Source organism: Podarcis erhardii (genome assembly GCF_964252035.2).
Source record: "Podarcis erhardii genome assembly, chromosome: 14".
Classification (NCBI taxonomy): domain Eukaryota; kingdom Metazoa; phylum Chordata; class Lepidosauria; order Squamata; family Lacertidae; genus Podarcis; species Podarcis erhardii.
This window is the reverse complement of record NC_138503.1, coordinates 42,786,968-42,803,669: the sequence shown is the minus strand read 5'-3', so window position 1 is coordinate 42,803,669 and position 16,702 is coordinate 42,786,968. Positions and strand designations below refer to the sequence as shown.

General features: G+C 45.3%; 1 protein-coding gene across 1 annotated transcript in view; it reads left to right on the top strand.

Annotated features, from left to right (window-relative positions):
- Positions 1-16,702, top strand: part of FAM20C (FAM20C golgi associated secretory pathway kinase) — a 98,457-nt gene that overhangs the window by 38,332 nt on the left and 43,423 nt on the right. Inside the window, exon 3 of the mRNA XM_081839753.1 lies at positions 4,188-4,266. Within this exon, the coding sequence (XP_081695879.1) occupies positions 4,188-4,266 (79 nt within the window). The remainder of the gene's footprint in view (positions 1-4,187; positions 4,267-16,702) is intronic.

Sequence of the window (16,702 nt, the reverse complement as noted above, 5' to 3'; positions counted from 1 at the left end):
CACAATTAAAAAGCATAGCAGTTAAAAAGGTTTGAAGAAAGCTGAACTGCCCTGAAATCTGTGGATGAAGGGGCAGCATACAAATTTAATAAATAAATTAAAAATAAAAATAAAATAAAACCAGAAGTTCTGCTTGCCCAAACAAGTGTGCCTTCGGGATGAGGTGGAATACCAACATTAACAATGCCTCTTGTATTTACTCCCTGGATAGCTCAGTTGGTTAGAGCATGGTGCTGATAATGGCAAGGTTGCAGGTCCAATCCCCATAAGGGGCAGCTGCATATTTCTGCATTGCGGGGGGTTGGACTAGATGATCCTCAGGGTCCCTTCCACCTCTACAGTTCTATGGTTCTTTGATTTCGGGGGGGGGGCATTCTGTAACACTGGCACCATCAGTGAAAAAGCCCACCTGCATGGTACCACAAGCTGATAATCTTCATACACCAGCAGCAGACTCATTCTTTGAGTTTGGATATTGACAAAGCCAGCACAGAATCATCCAAAGGCAATAGGGACGCATAAGCAGGCTTGGACAAACCCCAAATTTTGCACTCAAAAAACCTTTGGCAGACCCTAGGGCGACCCCTCCCCAATAACCTCAGTGCAAATGGGAACTGAGAATTGGTAAGGTAAAGGGACCCCTGACCATTAGATCCACTTGTGGCCGACTCTGGGGTTGCAGCACTCATCTCGCTTTATTGGCCGAGAGAGCCGGCGTACAGCTTCCGGGTCATGGGGCCAGCATGACTAAGCTTCTGGAGAACCAGAGCAGCGCACGAAAACGCTGTTTACCTTCCCGCCAGAGCAGTACCTATTTATCTACTTGCACTTTGATGTGCTTTCGAACTGCACTGTGAAAAGCAGACTGATTGATCATCAAGAGGGGCATGAAAAACCAGAGAGGGAGGATGAAAGGGAACGGAGTATTCTGGAAAGGGGATTGCTGGCTGGCTGGCTACCTAGAAGGACCCCTGAACAGAAGTAGCCCACCAAGCAACATTTTGTTTCAGGTGCCACTTGTTTTATAAACAAGTGAAGAGAGTTGAAATGAGGACACACGGTGTGTTCTCAAGCAGCCTTGACAATGTATGGCGAAATTTTGTTACAATGCGATGTGCATTTGCAACAGATCTGACTTCAGGCAGCTGCTTCGAGGACTGGAAATGAGGTTTTGCTTTCTTTAAAATGACAGCATGCTTTTCTCCCCTTAAATGCATTCCGAGTTTTGGCCTACTCAGCACCACCAACTTAATCTAATATGTGAAACCTGTGCGTTCCTGCTCTGCCTATTCGGTGCAAATTGCTTAATGCACTTTAATTTCTAATTATTTATTTGTTCCTGTGGGATGGGTCGGTAATGCAAGAGAAGGCTAGGGTCAGCAGAAAACAGCGAGGCTGGAGGGACTGTTTTGCTCTAGCCGAAGAGTAATTAAACTGACCGGATTTGCATAACATTTTGTAGCACAGAAAAGAAAGGAGGAGGGAAAAGGACAGATTACAAGCTGGTGACCTATCAGTAACAGAGCACCGAGAGGAGTAATTAAAAGGACGTGTAGCTAATATCATTGGTTCAGGGAGAGAAAACGTACAGGGCCAAAGAAACTGAAGGACAACAGATCTGAAGTAGAATAATGTGACATTTATTTACGCATGCACACCCCCCAAAAATAAATCTGGATTATTTTTTTGTCAGCTCTCCAAAAGATGTGGGTTATCTGACCTTTGGAAGGAAGGGGGTTTTTATTTTATTTATTTAAAGAAAGGACGAAATTGCACACACTAAGCTGCCTAACAGATTCAGCTTTGAAGATAGTGCTTTTAAAAGCTAAGGTGCAGCTTGTTACATGTTGTCTGCTGCTGGTGTGATGACTTGTGTGTTTGTGCATATGTGTTACGACCCCTGAACCCAGCCCCGCCTGCAATGCCTCCAAAGAGAATCCAAATGAGGAAGAAAAATCGGGAGATGAGGCTAGTGGCTATTAGTCATCATAGCTATGTTCAACCTCACTGCTGGAGGCAGTTTGCCTCTGGAAACCCGTTGGTGAGAATCACAAGTGGGGAGAGTTGGTTCTGCTTATGGGCCACAGTGAGAAGAGGATGCTGCACTAGATGGGTTTTTGGCCTGATCCAACAGGCTCTTATTAATATTCTTAAGATGCTTAACCCTGTTGGTTGGTGTGGGGTTTTTTGGGGGGGGGATTTTCAGCATCTCCCGTACTCTCCCAGCTTAGGGACAGCACCCCCTTTGCCTTCTTCAGACTCTGAGGACTACCCCTTTAACCTCTGTCTTGTAGAAGCCAGTGATTCCAGAAGCAGGCAATGGTTCTTTGAGGAGCAAAGCTTCTCCAGGGAGGTGGGTCCAATTCCAGAAGACATGCTCGCTAGCCTTCATGGGGCTTCCAATGGATACAGCTCTTTGCTAAGGCAACATTCCTCCCATTTCCTACAATAGAGCCAGCAGAAGAACCCACTGGGAGCTCTCCGTGGTCCTGATGAGACTTGTCTGGCTTGGAATATACCTTGCCAAGCCACATTCTCCTGGACCTCGACTTTACTTAGCATGACCCTCCTTCCTGAAGACACTGCTTGACACGTCCTTGCCAAGTGGCAATTGAAGATGTGGCCCTACTTTTGTAAATTCATGGAGGAAAGGGCTGCCAGTGGCTGCCAGCCATGATGGCTATGGTCTACCTCCTCAGTTAGAGGCAGCAGTGCTCTGAATACAGTACCAGTTGCTGGAAAACATAGGATGGGAAGGGTACTCTTGTTCTGTGTCTTGGCTTACTATTGTGAGAACAAGATGCTGGACTAGATGGGTCAATGGGACAATTCAACTGGCTATTCTTCTGTTCTTAACCTTGCCTTGAGGGGAAGCTAGGAATGGGGAATAAATATTGCTTCACTTCTTGCTTCAATGTGAACCTATCCAATATGGAGACCAAAGTGCACATTGCCTTACAAATTTCCCCTTTTAATAATAATAATAATAATAATAATAATTTATTATTTGTACCCCGCCCATCTGGCTGGGTTTCCCCAGCCACTCTGGGCGGCTTCCATAAAAACCAGAAATACACTAAAATATCACAGATTAAAAACTTCCCTGAACAGGGCTGCCTTAAGATGTCTTCTGAATGTCAGGTAGTTATTTATCACTTTGACATCTGATGGGAGGGCGTTCCACAAGGCGGGTGCCACTACCGAGAAGGCCCTCTGCCTGGTTCCCTGGTTTTCCAGATTTTGCAATCCAGTTCTCCCAGCAACAGCAAAAGAGAATAAGAATGCATATATTAGGGGAACATGCATATACTATATGCACAGAAATGCATGTATTTGTGGAAATCATGTGCTAAAATGCTTGCAAGGGAAGCTGGCTTATATTGCATATGCAGTGGTACCTCGGGTTAAGTACTTAATTCGTTCCGGAGGTCCATTCTTAACATGAAACTGTTCTTAACCTGAAGACCACTTTAGCTAATGGGGCCTCCTGCTGCTGCCGCGCCACCGGAGCACGATTTCTGCAAAGTTCTTAACCCAAGGTACTATTTCTGGGTTAGCGGAGTCTGTAACCTGAAGCATAAGTAACCTGAAGCGTATGTAACCCGAGGTAGCACTGTATTAGGGGAATATGTATATATTATATGCACAGAAATGCATGTATTTGTGGAAATCATGTGCTAAAATGCTTGCAAGGGAAGTTTGCTTATATTGCATATATTAGGGGAATATGCATGTACTATATGCACAGAAATGCATGTATTTGTGGAAATCATGTGCTAAAATGCTTGCAAGGGAAGTCTGCTTGCATGTGATAGGAAAATGTGTGCTAAAAGGCTGATGAATTTTCATGAGGGCTTTTTAAAATAACAGTACTAATAATTCACAAACTGATGTGGAAATCTGGTGAAGTTGAGACTGAAAACTGAGCAACTGGGAGAAATCGAAACTGACAAGCTCATCCAGCTCTCAAGGAGACCACACATTAAAAAAAACTTCCCAGTGTTAAAAATGGCACTGCTGTGTTTTTGATGCTCACTGCCCTATAAATAACCCTTCTTTCTCGCTGCAGGTGGTTAACTGTGACATTTCAGTATTAAAAATTTGCTGGGTGTCTATTGAACTGTACAGGCATGGTTTAACTATTTTTCTCTTTCTTTCTCCCCTTCTGCTTTCCCCTACCTTTACAGCAATGAAATCAGGAGGCACCCAGCTCAAACTGATAATGACATTCCAGAATTACGGGCAAGCCTTGTTTAAGCCAATGAAGTAAGTGGGGAATTCCTGTCTTTAAAAAGCAACTTTACAAAATTTCTGATGCCTGCAAAGAGATCAGTAATGGGCATTCTTGTCCGCAGCCAAGCTTGTGGCAGAAAGAGATATGACACTAATGACACAAGGAGCAATGATTGTTTGGGTGCCCCTACCTGCTTTTAAATTAAAGGGATGCCTCGGGTGTGTGTGGAATCTGGTGCAGACTAAAGGTAAAGGTAAAGGTAAAGGTACCCCTGACCATTAGGTCCAGTAGTGACCGACTCTGGGGTTGCAGTGCTCATCTTGCTTTATTGGCCGAGGGAGCCGGCGTACAGCTTCCGGGCCATGTGGCCAGCATGACTAAGCTGCTTCTGGTGAACCAGAGCAACACACAGAAATGCCGTTTACCTTCCTGCCAGAGCGGTACCTATTTATCTACTTGCACTGGCGTGCTTTCAAACTGCTAGGTTGGCAGAAGCAGGGACTGAGCAACGGGAGCTCACCCCATCACAGGGATTCGAACTGCCGACCTTCTGATCAGCAAGTCTTAGGCTCTGTGGTTTAACCCACAGCGCCACCCGTGTCCCTATGATGCAGATTACAGCATAAATAAAAGGGACTTTTAACGCTTTCCCCTACATTGGTCCCAATCAACACCTCCCCCCCAGCCAGGTGTAGATGATATTTGCATGGGGGGTGGGGACATAGCACGAAATAATATTTTGTGCTGAGGATACATTCACAACCAGAGGCGTAAACTCAACTCAGGTTGGTAAGGCAAGCATGCACTAACCAGAAAAGCTCATTTGCTTTGCAGATGACTTACTGCTTTCAACTTGCCTGCTGTATGAACCTTTGCCAGACATTTAACGAACTCAGGGAAGGTCAAATATGGATGAAGGCTCATGAGTTAGATTTGGGTTTAAGATTCCAGCTTTACCTTGGACTCATTGCGGGGAAGAGTTTGGAAAATAATTCATCTTCAGATGGTAGGAAAACTGATTCACATTTATGGTAATAGCCAAATGCATCCCCCTGCCCTGCCGTTCCCAGATTTCCCTTTGGTTGTATATTCGTTTGTGATTTGTGCTCGTGATTGCATCAGTAAGTAAAAAAAAATCCAAATTATTATATTATTAATTAATTAAATAAATTTGTTAGTTGCTTTTTTGCTATGGCAACTCAAAGTGATGTGCAGTATTTTAAGCAAAAAAAGAAAAAAGAAAGCCTACATACATTAAAACCAGCATATATGTGTATATATGTACACACACACACACCTGCATACAACCAGCTGTCTACAAGCTGCTGGGATCCTGCACATGCCAGATATTTAAGTGTCTTCTTGGCCCCAGATCAAGCTAAACCTGGGGCAACAGGCTAATGGAAAAAACGTTCTCCTACAGACAGACTTACCCAGTTGCTCACATCTCCGCTCCTTTTGGATTGGAGCTAATCCTCCAATCTGTGTTAGTTAAAACCTTTTGGGGCCTTGTGATAATCTCTGATAATCTCTACCATTTACCTGGTGCCATCAACAACCTTTCCCTCTCTTCCTGCCCCAACCTGACCCTGCAAGGAACAGTCTCAGTCACAAACAGTCCAGTCCTGTGCAGGAATAGGGAATGTGTGGCCCTCCCGAGGCTGTTGGGACTCCAAAAGACTCAGCCAGCATGCCCAGTGGTCAGGAATGATAATAATAACATCTGGAGGCCCCTCGGGGCAGAGACCTCTTATGATTTGTCCTGTATCAAATGGAGCAGCTGCAGTCAGTGGCCAGTCAGGCTTCTGTATTCTCCTAGGCTACGTATGCACTATGCATTTGAAACAGGCAACTCTTTTCAAAGAATCCTGGGAACTGTAGTTTTGAGGATTACCATATTTCCAAAAAGTAAAAACCAGGACACCCCAAACGTTGTTGAGGTGTTGTTGTTTTTTAAGGAAGGCCCCCAAACACCACCTTTTAATTTTTCAATCCTGCCTTTGAAATCCCGGCAATGTCCAGAAACATCTGGATGTATAGCAGCCCTAGTTTATGGGGAAACTACAGTTCCACCTGGGGGTCTTAGGGCGGTTCACAGATCTTTGCTTACCCAAAAGGCAATCAGATTGAAGAACAGCAGCAGACCTGGATGCTAGGGTTAAAATGAAGATGTGCTGCAGGTCTGTAAAAGGCAGGGTTGTGCCTCTGAATTCCACTTGCTGGGAACAACGTTAGGAGAGAGATCCTGCGCTGTGTTCTGCTCATGGGTTTTCCATAAGCATCTGGTTGGCTTTTGTGATGGGAAGGTGGACTGGATAGGCCTTTGGCCTGATCCAGCAGGGCTTTTCTTACGTTCTGATCATAGAATTGTAGAGTCGGATGGGGCACCCAGGATCATCCAGTCCAGGCTTCCTCAAACTCGGTCCTCCAGATGTTTTGAGACTACAATTCCCATGATCCCTGACCACTGGTCCTGCTCGCTAGGGATCATGGGAGTTGTAGGCCAAAAATAATCTGGAAGGCAGAGTTTGAGGATCCTTGATCAGTCCAACCTGTGCAATGCAGGATTGTGCCCGGTACAGGCTGTGTTTTGTAGTAAACAAAACTTCTCTGACCGGCCACAGCTCTCCAGGGCCTCGGATCTAGGCCTTTCTCATCTCGGATCATTTTAACTAGTGGTTAGGTAAAGGTAAACGGACCCCTGACCATTAGGTCGAGTTGTGACCGACTCTGGGGTTGTGGCGCTCATCTCACTTTATTGGCCGAGGGAGCTGGCGTACAGCTTCCAGGTCATGTGGCCACCATGACTAAGCCACTTCTGGTGAACCAGAGCAGCGCACGGAAACGCCGTTTACCTTCCCACCAGAGCGGTACCTATTTATCTACTTGCACTTTGACGTGCTTTTGAACTGCTAGGTTGGCAGGAGCAGGGACCGAGCAACGGGAGCTCACCCCATCGCAGGGATTCGAACCGCCGACCTTCTGATCGGCAAGTCCTAGGCTCTGTGGTTTAACCCACAGCGCCACCCGCGTCCCTAACTAGAGGTTAACTGGGGCTTAAATTTGGCACCCTTTACCTGCAGACCAGCTCTGCCCTCAAGTTGCTGCCCTTTCCTTTGTTGGGAGAATGAGCAAAAAGAATGTATTGGATGGTCGTTCCATATTAGTGACTTGTGTTGGAGGCAAGCCCTGTGGTTGTTGTCCTGAAGGATGATAACGCATCTATCAAGATTTCTGCATGGGGAGGGGATTCCAGGAACCTAAAGCAAGCCGAGGAAAGCAGAAGGGCACCTGGGGCGATAAATACCGTAGGCTTGGTTTTCTTAACCCAGGAGGGATTGGACTTTCAAATTAGGGACGAGGGTGGAAATCAAAAGCGGAGGTAAGGAAATTTGAATAAAGGCAGGGGCACACTCGAAGGAGGTCAGCACTAAAGTGGAAGCGTGGTGTGTTTATTACACTGGGTTTCGCAAAGTCGCTTGGGGCCGCCGAAGGTTTAACAAAGCCGTTCAGCATCCGTGTTGGGGCCTTGCCGCAATCATAGGCTCATTTCCTTGCTTTGTTTCCCTGGTATAGAAGTTCAATTATTAGTTCCCTCCAAGTGGGTCCATAAAGCAGGAGAGTCGGGGAGAATAAGTGGCTTTGAGTATCTATTTAGTATTCCTCACATCCATGCTAAACATCAGGTTTCCTGTATGAAGCCTTCAGAAGGCTGCAGTACTTAATTTTTCAAATGAGAATCAGCGGGGATCACAAATCATGTTTTCTGGCCTGGTGGCTTTTTCCTCTCAGTCTCAGTTCTTTTGTGGGGAGGGGGACATGTGCTTTGCTTGATGGAGGACAGCCCACTATTTCAGGGATAGGGAAACTTGTATCCCTAAAGATGTTGTTGGAACTCCCGCTCTCATCAGCACCACCCAGCGTGGCCAGTGGTCAGGGATGATGGAACCAGGCTGCCAAAAGGATCACCTGGTTCTCAATAGTAGAGCATCTGCTGTTTTGGTTCCCTCATCACAAGAAGTGAGATTACAGGGAACCAGACAGACGGCCTTCTCGGTAGTGGCGCCCTCCCTGTGAAACACCCTCCCTTCAGATGTGAAGGAAATAAGTAGCTATCTTATCTTTAAAAGACATTTAATACTTACTGCTGTATTGTTTTTAACACTTGATTGGGAGCTGCCCAGAGTGGCTTGGGAAGCTCAGCCAGATGGGCAGGGTATAAATAAAAAATCATTATTATTATTATTATTATTATTATTATTATTATTATTATTGGCATGCAAAGGTCCCAGGTTCAATCCCCAACATCTGCTGTTGAGCTGGGAATGTCCACTGCCTGAAACCTTGGAGTGCCACTGTCGGTCCATATAAGACAATGCTGAGCTAGATGGACCATTGAGTCTGATTCTATATAAGGCAGATACCCATGGCCCACATCACCAAGGCTCTGGGGGTTTTTTGCTCCTGCCAACTGGGTTATAGTGGTTGGCACCTGGAAAGAGGGCCTTCTCAGTGGTGGCCCCCTATCTAGCTCCAAGAGCCTTCTGGCGTTTTTCTCATTACAAGAAATGAGGTTACAGGAAACCAGGCAGACGGCCTTCTCAGTAGTGGCACATGCCCTGTGGAAATAAACAACTATCTTTTAGGAAACATCTGAAGGCAGCCCTCCTTAGGGAAGTTTTTAATGTTTGACATTTTACCGTGCTTGATGTTTTCATTTGTTGGAAGGCGCCCAAGAGTGGCTGGGGCAACTCAGTTAGAAGGGCGTCAAATAAATAATAAATTATTGCTATTATTCTATCTCTAGCAACAATATACTACTGCAATATTGAGAAAATGTTTGCAGTCAAGGAGATAAAAGTATCATTGCACTTGCAAAGTGTACATTTCCACTAGGCTTTACAAGGAACCATAAAGCACAAAATAAATAATAATTATATCAAAGAATACTTTAACCAGCAGACAACAAGTCTTCTGGGCAAGGTCCTGTTTCAAAGATCTTCCTCAGATAATAATAAAGCTCAAAAACCTTTTGAAGCCCTGACTGTAATTTTCACAAATGGGAGGACTCCAGGAACGTTTATCTCTCCAGAGACGTTATTTGATTCCAGAAGGATAATACTAGTGCAAGTGTCCAAAATTATAATGATATACAGTATTATAATGATATTTTGTCTACTTGAGGGAGTTTGGTATGTTCAGCATGGAAAAATGGAGACTGAGAGGAGATGTGATAGCCATCTTCAAATATTGGAAGGGCTGTCACATGGGAGATTGAGTAAGCTTACTTTCTCCAGCTCTGGAAGGTAGGACCCAATCCAATGGATTCAGGTTACAAGAAGGGATATTCCGATGGAAGAACTTCCGACGGAAGGCAGAACTTTTGACAGAAAGAGCTGTTCCACAGTGGAATGGACTCCCTCAGGAGGTGGTGAACATTCCTTCCTTGAAGGTTTTGAAGCAGAGATTGGATGGCATCAGACAGGGATACTTTAGCTGAGATGGAGACGGCTGGACTACGTGACCCCACAAGCTTATCTTTCTGGCATTTGCCAGGGAATACGATGATGATGACCTTTGAAGAGTCTTTTATCTCTTGAACTGAGCCGCCTTGCCATAGAATCATAGAATCATAGAATCATAGAGTTGGAAGAGACCACAAGGGCCATCGAGTCCAACCCCCTGCCAAGCAGGAAACACCATCAGAGCACTCCTGACATATGGTTGTCAAGCCTCTGCTTAAAGACCTCCAAAGAAGGAGACTCCACCACACTCCTTGGCAGCAAATTCCACTGTCGAACAGCTCTTACTGTCAGGAAGTTCTTCCTAATGTTTAGGTGGAATCTTCTTTCTTGTAGTTTGGAACCATTGCTCCGTGTCCGCTTCTCTGGAGCAGCAGAAAACAACCTTTCTCCCTCCTCTATGTGACATCCTTTTATATATTTGAACATGGCTATCATATCACCCCTTAACCTCCTCTTCTCCATGCTAAACATGCCCAGCTCCCTTAGCCGTTCCTCATAAGGCATCGTTTCCAGGCCTTTGACCATTTTGGTTGCCCTCCTCTGGACACGTTCCAGTTTGTCAGTGTCCTTCTTGAACTGTGGTGCCCAAAACTGGACACAGTACTCCAGGTGAGGTCTGACCAGAGCAGAATACAGTGGCACTATTACTTCCCTTGATCTAGATGCTATACTCCTATTGATGCAGCCCAGAATTGCATTGGCTTTTTTAGCTGCTGCGTCACACTGCTGGCTCATGTCAAGTTTGTGGTCAACCAAGACTCCTAGATCCTTTTCACATGTACTGCTCTTAAGCCAGGTGTCACCCATCTTGTATTTGTGCCTCTCATTTTTTTTGCCCAAGTGCAATATTTTGCCTTTGCTTTTATTCCAGTGATCTTGTTTTGTACCTTTCCTGTGTTTTATGACGTGGACAGTTTGATGCCATTGTGCGCAAGGCATCGGATAGAATTTGAAGCAAGTTGTTTGTTTCTTCTTGTCTGTTATTAATCTACCTAATAAGATCAATGCATAAAGAAGCATTTTGGAGACCACTGTGGTAGCGGAGCCTAAGGTTCACTTATGAAGACAGACATTTGCCACCACTATCCCTGGGCTATGGAGTTGTCATCAGGTTGAGGGAACGCTTGTGTGCTTCAAATTAATGTCTGACTAAGGCTGCATCCATGCTATATATTTAAGACAGTATCATACTGCTTTAAAGCCATGGCCTCCCCCCCCAAAGAACCCTGGGAAGTGTAGTTTGCTAAGAGTGCTGAGAGAAGTTAAGAGACCCCCTCATAGAACTATAATTCCCAGAGTTCTCTGGGAAGAAGCATTGACTGCTTAACCACTCTTGAGGACTGTAGCTCTGTGAGAGGGAATAAGAACAGCTCTCAGCACCCACAACTCTCAGTATCCATAACTAGGTAACACTACCCAGGAGGATGACTGTTTAAAATGGTATGATAAAATGAAATGCCATGACTGTTTAAAATGGTATGATACTATAGTGCACTGAGGACCTAAGAGGAAAGAGAATGCTGTTTTTGTGGTGACACCCAAGCTCTAAATCTCCCTTCCTAGGTGGTCATCAAATCTTCCTTTTAAGCACATTGTTCAGTCTTAGCGACTTCATTGTAGCCTGTCCAGCTACTTTAAAATGCTGCTCTTATTATTGTTAATTTTCTGGACTGCTGCTGCTTGTTTCTTTCTGACAATTAGGTTTTTAGGACTTTTTAAATTGAAAAAATAGGTTTGTATTTATTTATTTTTAAAGCATATGTGGATCTCTTTTTTTCACTAGCCATCTTGAGGGTTTTGTGTGAAAGGGAGATACAAAAGTTTTAAACAAACAAGAAATAAAGAACATGTGTGTGATAGCGAAGCAACAACACTCAATGGTCTGATCTGCTCGGAATGTTTCTAAAAGTTCAGGGAATAAAGCTGTCGGAATATTTGCAGTTACGTTTCTGTTAGCAGAAGGGCAGTGGTAATTTTGGCTGGGGTAGAAACCTCAGGCACAGCCTGGGAATATTACCTTTTGAAAGGCAGGTTGAGTAGTGGAAATAATTTCCAGGTGATAGAGGAACTGACAGGCAGCAAGCTCAGTTGTTGAGGAGAAGATACAGGAAAGGTAACAGGACTGGAAACAGGAAGGGTAAATGAAGGAGGAGGCTTGAAGAAACTGGGGCGCACGGTGGGGTTAATAAGATAAGGGGCAGATTTACTTATTGATTTGAGCCAACCAGACTGCTCTTGGACTGCAGGCTTCTAATTGCTTTATTCTCCGACCTCTTAAATCAAATGAAAGGCAGGGAAGGAAGGCTGAAAGAATGCCCTTGCGTGAGCGGAGCCCACCGTGCAACAATTATTTCATTTATTTGAAGATCTACATCCTCCATCCTGAACTAATTGCCCATAAAAGGTTGCAGGGTTAGCCAGCTCTATTTACAAATCCTTATTGCCCAATGCAAATTCTGTTGCTAATTCTGCATGAATCAACCCCAAATGAGAATGCTTCCAGGAAACACCAAGGGAGTTCTGAGCATAGCTGAAATGTATCTAACAAACAATTAGCGTGGAGCTTTGCTTAATATACTGCAATATTCCCCACATATTGAGATTTCTCATGCTAGGCTTTCTTAAACGGCTCAATACACCGGGTAGGAAGCCACCCAAAGCCAGACCAGCCAAATGCTGGAAGGTTAGTAACACCAAGTGGCTTTTTATTACAGTGGTACCTTGGTTCTCAAACTTAATCCATTCCAGAAGTCCGTTTCAAAACCAAAGTGTTCCAAAACCAAGGCGCAAGCTGCAGAGCTGTGCAGGACAGGGTATCCTTGGGCTGGCTTATGCAAACCAACCTGGCTGGCCTAGCAAAGAGCAAATCTGTTAACATGACAAAATGTGCTGATGAGCCATCTAAAAGGAATCATTTGGCCTGGGGAGACAGATGTTGCCAAGGTAATGGGGTGCGTGAAGTGACAGGAAAAGAGAGCTTTTAGCAGGGAGGAAGACGGAGGAAGAAAGATGGGGATCCATATTGGGCAGGAAGGCTGAAGGCTGGCTGGGAGAGATGCCTCGGACTCCAGCGCTGCATTGCTTTGAGGGGCAAGCGCTTCTTGAAATGACCATGCTGTAAGATCTGGACTCCCTCCATGAAGACTGAAGGTGTAAATGGGTGAATAGACCATATTTCTCAAAGCTACGGCAGCCACTGTGTCTCAATTCTCCAAAGCTCCACAGATCCGAGGTGAGTGCCTGAAATCCCATGGGCTCTTGCCAGCAGAGGGAGGATGAGGCAACCAACTTTTGTAACACTATGTTCCCCAGATTCCCCAAACAATGTGTTACCCTCCCCACTTTCTCAGTTTTCAGTTGGTATCTCCTCAACCCGTGCCAGGAAAAGACAAATAAAATTACTTGGAGAAGCTGCGGGGCATTCCTTCCTTTTAGCATGGCGAGGGTGTGGCCATCTTCACAGTTATTTTTGAATTGCCTTTCTATCAAACGTGCTCAAGGCAATGCAGAATTAAAACAACAACATAGAAATGACAGTCCAATAATTTATTGGTGTCTCCTGCTTTCAAAGGGCCCGAAATTGGTGTACAGTTGCCAGGGCCTGAGAACAGCCCAAGCAAGTTGTGGCTGGATGAGACTTGAACCGACAGCTGGATTCAAACAAGACGTGCTTGATGTCTATGCTGTTTGCAACACAACTGCGCAGTCTGCAGATTTGCATAAACGTGGCTACCTACCCTTAACGGGATTCACAATCCTCCCTCCTTCCTTTTTCCTAACATTTGTACCTCATTCATCACCCAAAAGATCACCCATAGCAGCTTGCGGATCAATCAAACCAGCATAGCCCTTGCAGACATGGCACAAGAGGAAAGGGGAATGGAGAGGGAAGAGGAAATCAAGAATGCTCAGACACCAAATGCTTAATGCTATATGGTTCTTGTTAATCGTCATAGTCAGCTGAGATTGGGGGGGGGACACAGTCACCTGTGACAGGACCTTCTCAGTGGTAGTTCCCAACTTACAGATGCCTTCCTAGTGAGATGTGTCAGTCTCCTTCATTGTTAACTTTTAGAAGAAATTTGAAAACATCTCTTTTTACCCAGGAATTTGAAGGCTGAAAAACGTGCACTCGTTCCTAGTGAGATGTGTCAGTCTCCTTCATTGTTAACTTTTAGAAGAAATTTGAAAACATCTCTTTTTACCCAGGAATTTGAAGGCTGAAAAACGTGTCCCTGACCACCCTGAAATTATTCATTTTGACAGTAGGTGATGGTTTAAGGAATTTTTAGGTGTTTTCAGCAGGTTGTTTTAAACTGTTCACCACCAGCATGCCTCTATAACTGAAATACTTTCTGCAGACATTTTTTTGGAGATCTGGGTTTGCCACGAAATGCCTGCTTTGTTCCCCTGCCAGCTTGCATGGGCGATAGCTGGTGTTAAGTGGCAGACATCTTAGATGGAGCCTAACACCAGCCTGTAAGAATCCCAAACCCTTTGAAAACGATTCATTTGAAAAGGAAAATAAAATAACATTGCATGCAGTTCTGACTCCGGGGATGGGGGGTGGGGGAAGGCGGAATTAATTCGGCACACTTGGCTTCCAGCATCAACACACCGCTCCAGAGTCAACGTAGCAATTAATTCAAATTGCAGCGGCTCCCCACCTTCACTCCAGCATCTTCCTAAATGCAAGATGCGTTCAGTAACCGTGATTCTAAAAACACTGGGATTGCTCTGTGACACGCTCTGCTGAAGGAGCCACAGTGGATGCGCAGAGAACGCCACTCTGGCTGGAGAAACAGCTTAAAGCGATTTCCCATGAGGATGTCGCTGTTGCAATCCTTCTGTGCACAAGAGGCTGATATTCCAGATTTGTGATGCGACAAGCTGATCTGAAGGGCAGAAGCTGATAATCAAAACATTCAGGACTGCCGTGCATGTTTAGAACTGAGAAGTGCCTTGTGTCTGAAGATAGGAAACAGGAAATGCCTCTCTCTCTCTCTCTCTCTCTCTCTCTCTCTCTCTCTCTCTCTCTCTCTGTTGTGAGCATATATTTTGACGGAGAAGCATCACTGTTTTCTATTCTGCCCTGTATTCATCATGTACAGCACTGTCTCCCTTCAATTCGCCTCCTGCCCTGAATCATGCTATTTGTTTCGTCATGGCGAAAATACATAACTTACGTACCGTATTTTTTGCACCATAACACTCACTTTTTTCCTCCTAGAAAGTAAGGGGAAATGTCTGTGCGTGTTATGGAGCGAATGCCTACGGGTCGCGGGGGGGGGGGGGGGATCTGCTGCAGTTGTGAGCAGAGGATCCATGGTTCCCCTTCCTTCCCTCCTCCGTGGCTCGCTTTGAAACAGCAAAGCGGGAGAAGAGCCGCTGAGTGGGGAGGAGAGAGGGACAGAGAGCCTGCTTCTTTAAAGGAGCAAAGCGGAAGAGGAGAGGAGCCTTCTCCCCTTATACCCCTCTTCTTCATTATTAGCAGCAACCTTCTCCACCCACCCCATGCATGCTCCTTGTCCCTTGAGTGCTTTTCCTTCCCTCCCCACTTAAAACGTGGTTACAAAGCATGGATCCACATGGATCCTCAGGATTTTTGCATTGGGCTACTCCAAACTCACTGTCAGATCACATGTCTGTGGCCACAGCATGAACCACAAAAATCATACACCCACTGTTTCGTTTAGATTTTTTTTTCTTGTTTTCCTCCTCTAAAAACTACGTGCGTGTTATGGTCGGGTGCGTGTTATAGAGCGAAAAATACGGTAATTTACGCAATTAATTGCGTAAGTTGCCTTGCCATAGTGTTATTCCACACCACTCATTTCCATGAAAAAGCAACAAAATGGAAATTGGAGGGAGTGGTGGTAACCAACTGCATATTGCTTGCAGACTAAAAACAACAATAACAGCAAATACCGATTATATTCACCAGATTGATTTCTGCTCTGGACATGGGATGAACAAGCAGATATTGGTATTATCCATTCCCATTTCCGTTTTCATCAGAATTCCCCGACATTCCTTGCTAAGCATGCTTGCAATTTAGCAGAACGATCCAGCCTGTGGTTCAAACGCAGGGTGTGCGCATGATTGCAAGGGGATGTGCTATCATGGCTCCTGTGTGCAGCAGTGACCTGGACACAGATTCGGAGACTGCAGTGGCACCAGATGGGGAGCTGGGTCTGGGTATCTCCTACCACGTATCACCTGCCTGGGAGGGCACCAAGAGGAACAAAGGCATGTCTTGTTCCACAGGGCTACAATTTCCAGAGTTCCCTTGAAGAGGGATTAGAGCCTAGGACTTGCCGATCAGGTCAGCGGTTCGAATCCCCGCGACGGGGTGAGCTCCCGTTGCTCAGTCCCTGCTCCTGCCAACCTAGCAGTTTGAAAGCATGTCAAAGTGCAAGTAGATAATTAGGTACCACTCCGGCGGTATGCTGCTCTGGTTTGCCAGAAGTGGCTTAGTCATGCTGGCCGCATGACCCGGAAGCTGTACGCCGGTTCCCTCAGCCAATAAAGTGAGATGAGCGCCGCAACCCCAGAGTTGGCCACGACTGGACCTAACGGTCAAGGGTCCCTTTACCTTTACTTTAGGAACTGTAGCTCTGTGACGGGAATAGGCACCTCCTAACAACACCCGACACCCTTAACAAACTACAGTTCCCATGATTCTTTGGGGGGGCAGCTTTAAATGTGCAGTGTGAATGTGGCTTGTGAGAACAAAAATGCTGGAGTAGCTAGGCCTTTGGTGTGGAGCCAGCAAGGCTTTTTTTAAGTTCTTCACAGAAATTTGGGGAAAACAATAAGAGCCCATCTTCCCCATTGAAATTGAGCGTGTTGCTTCCTGTTATGCGGATGTGTTTACTATAAAACCGCTTCTCTCCCTCTCTCTTTTTTTTTAAAAAAAAGAACTAAAGCACATTTTTGCTTT